The following is a 10,972-nucleotide window of genomic DNA, read 5'->3' as shown; positions in this document are numbered from 1 at the left end:
TTTCATTAAATCATTCAAGATATTTTTATCAAACATAATATGCTGATAACTTCATCAAAAACTTCACCTTGCACATTCCTCTGACCTTGACCTCCATCCTTTTCAATTTGTATTTCGCTTAGTTTTAAAGAAATAATTTAAGACATTTTTAGCTCACCTCAACGAAGTTGGGGGAGCTTATGTAATACCCTCGGCATCGGCGTCGGTGTCGGCGTCCCGGGTTAAGGTTAAGTTTTTTGGAGCAGTTTTCTTTTTTTAAGTACTTCTATGTCCTATATTGATTAGACATGCATGGAAGATGGTTCTAGTGTGTTTCATTGTACCAGTCAAAGTTTCAGATGCTGCAATTTTAGCAAAGGAATGACCAGGTTAATGTTTTTGGAGCAGGTTAACATTTTTGGTGCAGTTTTTGGTGTAGGTTTCATTTCCAAGTAACTATAAGCCCTATGTTAACCAAACTTGCATGGATGATACATCTAAGGATGCATACTACCGGGCTTGCTTCGGATGCTGAATCTGACCTACTTTTTCCGGTAGAGCGAACAGGTTAAAGTTATTTGGTGCAGGTTTCATTTCCAAGTATCTGTAAGTCCTATGTTGACCAAACTTGCATGGATAATACATCTAAGGATGGATACAACCAGGCTTGCTTCGGATGCTGAATCTGACCTACATTTTCCGGTTGAGTGAACAGGTTAAAGTTTTTGGTGCAGGTTTCATTTCCAAGTATCTGTAAGTCCTATGTTGACCAAACTTGCATGGATGATACATCTAAGGATGGATACTACCAGGCTTGCTTCGGATGCTGAATCTGACCTACATTTTCCGGTTGAGTGAACAGGTTAAAGTTTTTGGTGCAGGTTTCATTTCCAAGTAACTATAAGCCCTATGTTGACCAAACTTGCATGGATGATACATCTAAGGATGCATACTACCGGGCTTGCTTCGGATGCTGAATCTGACCTACATTTTCCAGCTGAGTGAACAGGTTAAAATTTTTAGAGCAGGTTTCATTTGCAAGTAACTTTAAGCCCTATGTTGACCAAACTTGCATGGATGATAAATCTAAGGATGCACACTACCGGGCTTGCTTCGGATGCTGAATCTGACCTACATTTTCCGGTTGAGTGAACAAGTAAAAGTTTTTGGTGCAGGTTTCATTTCCAAGTAACTATGAGTTCTTTAATGACCAATCTTGCATGGATGATACATCTTAGGATGCATACTACCAGGCTTGCTTCGGATGCTGAATCTGACCTACATTTTGTGGATGAGTGAAAATGTTAGTTTTTGATGTATGTTTCATTTCCAATTAACTATGAGCCTTATAATGTGCAAACTTGCATGGACAATACATCTAAGGATGGATACTACCGGGCTTGCTTCGGATGCTGAATTCGACATATATATTTTTCAGATAATAGACCAGGTTAAAGTTATGGTTGCAGGTCTTTTACCAAAAAACTTTAAGGCTTTTATAACATTGTATAAACCAAACTTGCACAAATGTTGCATCAAGAGATGAAAACTCAAATTTGCTTTAGATGCTGAATTACATTTTCATGAAGAAGAACTACTTTCAATTTTTTATGTTGGTCTACTTCAAAGTATCAGATCAAAATTGCTTAGATATTTTCATTTTTGGAATGTACATTTTTTGTTGGTTAATTGTGTGACTTTGCCTTATTTAAAGACAACATTCGTTGAGGTGAGCTCTGTAATCTCTGATTACCTATGTTTATGTTTAGCATGCACTTATACATAATTTGGTGAGGATTTATAATATATATCAAATTTATATTTAGATTTTAGTTTCAATTCTAAAGAAACTGTTCAAGATATTTTCAACAAACTTAATACGCTAATACAAATTTTCCTGTAGCATGGGTAATATACATCCAGTGGGACATTCATGTCCTATAGACATATTTCTAGTTTTTCAAATCATAACCTCAAAGGCTAGGTCAGGCCACAATTAGACATTAAACATTCCTAAACCTTACTGCATATCTATACATGACACCACCAACCATCTCCCCAAAGATGATTAGACTACTGTGTAAAATGTAAGAAGAGTTCAGGGAAGACGGGGCTTTTTGCATAAAAAACGTCATTTTTCCACCCCCATTTGACCCCCAGGGGCAAAATCAAAATTCCTAAACCTTAGTGCACATCTACATGACACCACCAACCATCTCCCCAAAGATGATTAGACTACTGTGTAAAATGTAAGAAGAGTTCAGGGAAGACGGGGCTTTTTGCATAAAAAACGTCATTTTTCGACCCCCATTTGACCCCCCGGGGCAAAATCAAAATTCCTAAACCTTACAGCACATCTACATGACACCACCAACCATTTCCCCAAAGATGATTAGGCTACTGTGTAAAATGTAAGAGGACTTCAGGGAAGACGGGACTTTTTGCATAAAAAACGTCATTTTTCGACCCCCATTTGACCCCCCGGGGCAAAATCAAAATTCCTAAACCTTAGTGCACATCTACATGACACCACCAACCATCTCCCCAAAGATGATTAGACTACTGTGTAAAATGTAAGAAGAGTTCAGGGAAGACGGGGCTTTTTGCATAAAAAACGTCATTTTTCGACCCCCATTTGACCCCCCGGGGCAAAATCAAAATTCCTAAACCTTACAGCACATCTACATGACACCACCAACCATCTCCCCAAAGATGATTAGGCTACTGTGTAAAATGTAATAGGAGTTCAAGGAAGACGGGGCTTTTTGCATAAAAAACGTCATTTTTCGACCCCCATTTGACCCCCGGGGCAAAATCAAAATTCCAAAACCTTACTGCACATCTACATGACACCACCAACCATCTCCCTAAAGATGATTAGGCTACTGTGTAAAATGTAAGAGGAGTTCAGGGAAGACGGGGCTATTTGCATAAAAAACGTCATTTTCGACCCCCATTTGACCCCCCGGGGCAAAATCAAAATTCCGAAACCTTACTGCACATCTACATGACACCACCAACCATCTACCCAAAGATGATTAGGCTACTGTGTAAAATGTAAGAGGTCAAGTTCAGGGAAGACAGGGCTTTTTGCATAAAAAACATCATTTTTCGACCCCCATTTGACCCCCTGGGGCGAAATGAAAATTCCGAAACCTTACTGCACTTCTACATGACACCACCAACCATCTACCCAAAGATGATTAGGCTACTCTGCAAAATGTAATAGGAGTTCAGGGAAGACGGGGCTTTTTGCATAAAAAACGTCATTTTTCGACCCCCATTTGACCCCCGGGGGCAAAATCAAAATTCCGAAACCTTACTGCACATCTACATGACACCACCAACCATCTACCCAAAGATGATTAGGCTACTGTGTAAAATGTAAGAGGAGTTCAGGGAAGACGGGGCTTTTTGCATAAAAAACGTCATTTTTCGACCCCCATTTGACCCCCCGGGGCAAAATCAAAATTCCGAAACCTTACTGCACATCTACATGACACCACCAACCATCTCCCCAAAGATGATTAGGCTACTGTGTAAAATGTAAGAGGAGTTCAGGGAAGAAAAGTGTGACAGACGGACGGACGGACATGAGTAACAACAATATACCCGAACTTTCTTTAGAAAGTGCGGGTATAAAAAGAAACGGAAAATTGCTTATTCGTTCAAACACTTCTTTGAAAGTGCAATATAAGGACACTTGCACTGGGCTTATGTTTGTGCCAAGTAATGTAAGAAAATCACAATTTTTAGCTACATTTTTAGTGACAACACCTTAATACAGAAATTTATATATTTCCAAGTGACATATCAAGAAAAAAAACATGTAAATTGAAAAGCAAAGGTTTTTTTCCCCCAAATACCATGGTTTTAGCATAGGAAGATGCAAAATTTTCCAGGAAAATAATTTGTAATGCAAGGAAATAATCCACCAACCTTTGACCTGTTCAATCTAACATCTAAAGATTCATAATCATTGTTCTGTCTTTTCCAGCCCTTCTCTTTGTTTAGAAGCTCTCGAATAACAGGACTAAAACAAGAAGGGAATAAAAATGAACTATTACTGCATTGGTGATTTATCTACATTGCATGTATTTGTCTTTAAACAATTGCAAACTCATGGATAAAGTTATAAAATTTTAAAAAATCCCAAATCTTATCATCTCTATCCCAATATTTTTTATACAACTAAAACTGCATGAAAACATGATTTTTCTCAAATCATTTTTGCCTAAGAAAATTCAAACAGGAAAAAAGGTCATTCTTCATTTCAGATAAATATTTCACTTTTAAAGAAATACTTCATGGAAAGGCATGGTAGATAAAAACTGCGTCTATGTCGTGAGCAGGGTTCTACATTGAGGAAGTCTCTACTTGACTAAAATTACTGTTTACATCACCATGTCACAGAGTCAAGCTATGTACTCAGTATATCTCCAGTATTTACACTTACTCCATGTGAGTGATCCTCTCTGATAAGGCTGCTATCACACAGAACAACTTAAAGTTTATCTTTCTCCTTCCTGTCAAATTCAATATCTAGAAGAAAAAAGGGCAGTCATGAGTAAAAAAGGTTATCTTACCACAAGTTTCAGAGAAAAACCATTGATTTAAGATGATGAAAAATATAACAAAAAACACTTTTCTGATTTAATAACATAACTGTACAAATCAGTTGTAATTATATATGTTTATTTCACAAAAATGTTGTCTAAAACTGTCCTTATAAGACTAATATCCCCTTAGACTAATATCCCATTAAATCCAAATGATTTACTTTACAATTCTGACACAATGGTACTGATCTTGTCCAAATGACCACAGTACATGGCCATTAAATACTGGGTATAATCCTCTAATCACATCCAACCTTTTGCTTTAAAAATATGGCCATGACTAAATTTTTAGATTTCTAAAACCCTGATCTTGACAAATACCCCAACCAATTAAGTCCATAAACATATGAATATAGTGATTTCTGTATCTACCCTCCAGTTTGTATGTAGGGGTTGTAATGATTCTCATTAAAGAATACATAGTATCATATTTGTACAAGTAACCATACTCACATGGTACAGATAGCTAAACTCATTCTGTGACAACAAGTTGTGATTGACAATCTGCAAAGCTCCTTCAAGTTCCTCTTTATTCATTTCTACATCCTAAAAGATAAATCAAAAAGAAATTAGGTAAAAATCTTACAAAGAACTGGATTTTTATTAAAACAGAGAGTCCAAAACATATTCACTTCAAGGCATAAAAAAGGACCAGCAGATCTAGTTTTCATCTGCCACACTTTCATTTAAACTAAATGACTTTTTACTTTTCAAGTACATTGTATACTTACTGGATCTGGGTGGAGTGTCTTATACAGAAAACTCTGTTGCCTTCGGAATTCTCGGGGTTTATTGTTGTCATTCTGGGCCTCAAAAAACAGCTCCATGCAGTACATTCCTATAATGTTCTTTTCACCTGAAAAATATGTTCAGACAATGATCAAAAAAAAAATCTCGTAAAAAATACAAAAATCCCTCAAAAAGACAGAAACTGAACAAAAGATTAATATATATTTTTTTGTTTTAAACTTCACACCACAATTTGAGGGTAGTGGTCATCATATTTAAATTTTTGAGATAATGTAAAGTATCTCAAACCACCAAAAATAAATTTAAAGTAAACACAGTTACTGCCCTTACCTTCTAGCTGTATCAATCTGTCCTCTATATTGGCTAATTTTTCTGTACATCTCTCTATCTCACAGTTTAGCTGGTGTTGAGCAGGCTCCTTCATAAGCTGGTATAGAAGGTAAATATACATATACATCAACAATTTTAGACAAAGAAATGAAAAGATCTTTCTCTCTCTTTGTATAACATTGATAAATCACTGTACATTTGTATTTGTCATTTTAGAAGTTCATTCAGTCACATAAATGAATGGTCATAGTTACATGAATTTCAAACTGACAAACTGTGATTAAAAGTTGATGTGAATAATTGTTGGTTTACAGTATATGGATGAACATTTGTCTCAGATAAGTACATACATGTGCACGCAATCAAGTTTTGTAAATAGTGCTTAACACTAGGCTATAAAGGCACTTTATAGAACACACAAGTATATCATCTAATTGATGGATACCAACCTTTTTGAGCAGTTTGTCATCAATTCTACTGACAATGACATCATCAGTGATGTCAGCACGGGACAAAATGACCTTGGCTGGAATTTCCTCCTGTTCTACCTTATTCTTCTTTTTCTAAAAAATCCAAATGTGAGGTCAAACGATCATACAATGGGATGCATAAGGCTTCACCTTTAACCTTAATCATTGCCAAGTACTAGGGACATAACATACTTTGATATATCAATAAATTCTTTAAATATACAGCAAATTCATGACATATACATATTTTTTTCATTAAGTATAGCTACTGAATACATTCACAGAGGTGTTACATTAATCTGATATTTTATGAAATATTTGAACAAAACACAAGAAATAATGGGACAAAAAATCAATTCACTATATTTGTAATATTGAATCCCCAAAGACTTTACTACATGCATCTCCAAGAAATGCTATATATCCATGCTTGTACATAATCCAGGACTCATAAGAAAGGCGGATAATCTAAATTTTAGCTGATTTTATATTGGAGATGATACCTTTTTCTTTTTGCTTTTTTTCTCTTTCTTCTTGAAATGGACAGATGTGATGTCAGGTACTAGTTTCCGTGCTCTCTCAGCTAACTGTTGGATTCTTTTTGCTGCAAGAATGAAATATTTTACTACCTTTTTCATTATCATTTGAAAATATTACAAATATGCATAATAATTTGACCTAAAGATAGTTTTAAACATGAAAATTACGAATAAGAATACTGTAGACGTACTTTTTTCCACAGGGTCATAATTCCGCGGAATCTCAATTTCTGTTTAATCCGCAGGTAGAAAATTACGCGGATTTCTTAGACTGTCAGTAAATGCCTTACATTTATATTTAGTACGCTTGGACAAATTTCCGCGGAAAATTTGTGACCGCGTACACAGCGTAAATTAATACCACGTGGAAAAAAGTACTTCTACAGTATCGTAATGAGCATTTTTTCTGAATAATTGTCTTGTTTGGATATACAAAATATTGAATTTCAAGTCAAAGGCTCAAGTGAGGTTTTCTGATCACATTTTGTTCGGCATCAGTCTGTCTGTCTGTCCGTCTGTCTGTAACCTTTTCACATTTTCGACTTCTTCTCAAGAACCGCTGGGCCAATTTCAACCAAACTTGCCGCAAGGTATCCTTGGGTGAAGGATATTCAAGTTTGTTCAAATGAAGGGCCACGCCCTCATTCAAGGGGAGATAATTGGGAATTAATGAAAATTTGGTGGCATGTTTTAAAAATCTTCTTCTTAAGAACCACTGTGCTAGGAAAGATGAAACTTATGGGCAAACATCCTCAGGTACTGTAGATTCAAATTTGTTCAAATCATGACCCCCAGGGGTAGGGAGGGGCCAAATTGGCCGACCAAAGTTTTACATAGAAATATATAGGAAAATTCTTTAAAAATCTTCTTCTCAAAAATAACAAAGCCATAATTGATCATATTTATATGGAAGCATCCTCAGGTAGTGTAGATTCAAGTGTGTTCAAATTATGACCCCTGGGGATAGGGCAGGGACAAAATGGCCGACCAAAGTTTCACATAGAAGTAGATAGGAAAATTCTTTAAAAATTTTCTTCTCAAGAATAACAAAGCCATAATTGATCATATTTGTATGGAAGCATCCTCAGGTAATGTGGATTCAAGTTTGTTCAAATCATGACCCCGGCGGATAGGGCAGGGCCAAAATGGCCGACCAAATTTTACATAGACATATATAAGAAAATTCTTTAAAAATCATCTTCTCAAGAATAGCAAAGCCCTGATTGGTCATGGAACTACTTTTGGATTTAAACTTTTCAATACTAAACCAATTCTACTTTTTCCTAGCCACAGTGCTCAGGTGATGTTGCCCAGGGCCTCTTGTTGTAAATATCTTTGAATTTGTAACTTTCCTAGTTGATTAGTCAAGCCTTACATTCCAGAAGGTTAAGATCCTCGGTCAGTTGTCGATGTTTTCCGTCCAACATCTCCAGAGTGTAACAGATCTTCTCTAGGTACTGCTCCGGTTCACTCAGTGCCTACAAAAGCAATCACAACACAGTCAAACATCATCATCCCAAACTCAGCAGAAATACAGTAATACCTTGTGATCCCCTTCTTAACAGAAATACAGTAAAACATCGTTATCCCAAACTCAGCAGAAATACAGTGATACCTTGTGATCCCCTACTTAACAGAAATACAGTCAAACACCGTTATCCAAAACTCAGCAGAAATACAGTCTATCCTTGTTTTCTCAAAAGGAACAGAAATACAGTCAAACCTCATCTCAATCTCAGGGGAAATGCAGTCAACTTCAACTATATTGTATGTTAAGTGGTCCACTAAGTTCCTATAATATCAATGTGATATGGCTAAGTTTGACCTTTACTTACAGGACGCGGTGGGTCCTGACCTCGACTAATCACTACAAGGTCGTGGAACATGTTCAGTTCGTGGTTCCCCCAGCTGGTCCCCTCTGTGACTGGCATCCCCGTGGTGGGGGAGAGGGGATGGGCCCGCTCGTACCTCTCAGGCTGACTAGACACAACATTCTTGTAGATTCTCTCATAGTAAGGCAGCCTATCCTTGCTTTAAGGGAAGAAAAATTTTATACAACAAAATTACATAGATTTCTCACATTCAACATATGGGATTTATAATGTTTTCCTGTTTGTCAAAGCAATCAACTCAAAGCAATACAAGATGCATCTTTCATTTAAGTTAACAAGTATGGTGAAATTTTATGATTTTTTTTTTTTTGCATTAAGGTGAATATTCTTATAGATTTTTTCACCTTATGATACAGTATTTAGCCAGGAAGTCCAAAGGATCCTTCATCTGTCGAATTTCCTCTGTTGTAACAGGTGCTTCTGCAGATGGAACTCTCTTCTTTGGAAGAGATTTCCTGTGGATTTCAAAGGAGTAAATGAGTATAGAATTATAGAAAAGCAAACATATATAACATAGTGAGTACTTTCTGGTAATTAGTGAAGTCTTACATTTTGAGATGATGTATATGATAGATACTTATGCTAAAGATTTTTTTGAGGTGAAAATCCCTTTATGGAGCAAATACAGTGGTTAGTGTTGTATATCCAGAACTTTCTGAAAGAGTTGCCAATACATGTATTTCTAATTCTAGACCAAATAAGTTATTGATTAAAAAAACATACCTGCAAAAAATGAAAGTAACAAAACTTTATCTGAGGATATAAAGTACTTTTATTAAAGACTGTGACTTACTTTGTGATAGTTGGAGGTTTGCTTTTCTTTGGGGGAGGAGGCACGGCATCTTTAATTTGTGGCATAACCTGGATAGGCTCAAAGGGTTTCCGGTTGTCAACCTTGGGTTTCTTCTCCTGAAGAACAAAAGAGAGGTATTCGACATAGAGATACACAAAGGAAGAGAGAGAATTCAACCTTATCTGTCTGGGTGTCTTCACACCATATGTGTTATAACAATTTATTAAGTACATACTTTTACCACTAAAACTAAAAGCAAGAAAAAATAAGTAGTAGCTAATACAGAGATAAAAGACTTGAACATTTATTTAGATCTTACATTGCATCTTTCATCAAAATATGCAACATTTCTAGGAGTTGTACTGGAATTATTTTTTATTTTTTTTAAGGAGTTTACTTTTAATGAGAAATTAGAACTATTTTTTACATTTTATGGATATATCAAAATTGCTGGATTTTTAAAAATCTTTTTCTAAGAGAACTGTTACTTAACAATTTTTTTTCCTATTTCAAGGATAGCTGTTATATCTTAACTAATTCTACCTTGATTCTAACAGAGCTGTTATATCTGACCCATTTATACCTTTTTCTCCTCCGTAATTTCAGGGAGGGGTGGTATGTCCACTGGGGGTAGATCTGGAATCTTTGGGGTGGGAGTGGGTACATGTTCAGGGGTAGGTTCTCTGGATTTAAGGGTGACCTGGACCTCTTCAACCACAGGTTCTGGAGACTTGGGAGTGAGGCTCTGTAGGGGTACAAACTCACTTTTCAATTTCAAAATTCAAATCTGATCATTTTGCAGAAACTTTAAAAAAATTACTTACATGTATTGACTTTTTTTAATTATTCATTTTTAATTTTTCTTTTTTAACAAAATATGAACATTCAATTAATGTATAATCCTGAAATAAATACAAAGTTTTGAATCTTTAGATCAATAAGACAATATTTTACTTGACAAAGCCTGTAATTAATTTTTTTCTGAAGAAGCCCCTTACCCTGACTGGAGATGGTAGTTTCTTCAGAACTTCCTTCCTGGTTTTCTTTGGGCGCTCTTTCTTGGGTTGTTCTACAATGGGTGTGGCTAATGAAGGCAAAGTTCCTTCATCTACTACAGTCCACCAGAAAAAAAGAAGCAGATTAACTAACCCACTACCAGGCAGTGCATGTGGACTAATTATAAATAAACTGTGTTCAGTTTAACTGAGTGGTTCAAAGTAATTCAAAGACACCAGTTAGTATGTCTACCCCTGATATGTTACATGAAATATACATTGTGTAATAATTGTATGCATTGTACTTGGGCATATACAAGAAAAAGCTTTAAAAGAAGTTCTGTTAATATTAATCTTACTATTATTTTTACTGTGCATTCTTTTCTTTTTTAATATTTTATAAAAGCTTAGTCTAAATTTATCTAACATAACTAATTATAAATACTGAGGAAAGGACACTACATGAAAAATAAATGAAGAAAATAGGGGTTGTTTATATTTCTACACAATTTCTACTTTTGACATATGTACATGTACAGGTAGCCACTTTAACCTATCAGTTAAAATATTTATGTGCAGAAGCCTTCTACAGTGTACAGTTTGCA

At 35.6% G+C, this 10,972-nt stretch overlaps 1 protein-coding gene across 1 annotated transcript; it reads right to left on the bottom strand.

Annotated features, from left to right (window-relative positions):
- Positions 1–3,918: 3,918 nt before the first annotated feature.
- LOC134249599 (titin-like) lies at positions 3,919–10,545 on the bottom strand (the record flags this gene model as incomplete). The annotated part of the gene is made up of 13 exons (XM_062731939.1): positions 3,919–4,012; positions 4,436–4,521; positions 5,052–5,144; positions 5,330–5,454; positions 5,679–5,775; positions 6,128–6,241; positions 6,652–6,752; positions 8,063–8,165; positions 8,523–8,718; positions 8,924–9,034; positions 9,373–9,488; positions 9,956–10,117; positions 10,371–10,545. Coding segments are annotated over 13 exons (1,573 nt in total), but the record flags the coding sequence as incomplete, so codon positions are not given.
- Positions 10,546–10,972: the final 427 nt, after the last annotated feature.

The sequence above is a fragment of the Saccostrea cucullata genome, unplaced genomic scaffold (genome assembly GCF_032062105.1).
Source record: "Saccostrea cucullata isolate Sc308-1 unplaced genomic scaffold, CSIRO_AGI_Scuc_v1 ctg23860, whole genome shotgun sequence".
Lineage (NCBI taxonomy): Eukaryota > Metazoa > Mollusca > Bivalvia > Ostreida > Ostreidae > Saccostrea > Saccostrea cuccullata.
Note: the sequence above shows the minus strand (reverse complement) of the source record. Positions and strands in the feature narration are given on the sequence as shown.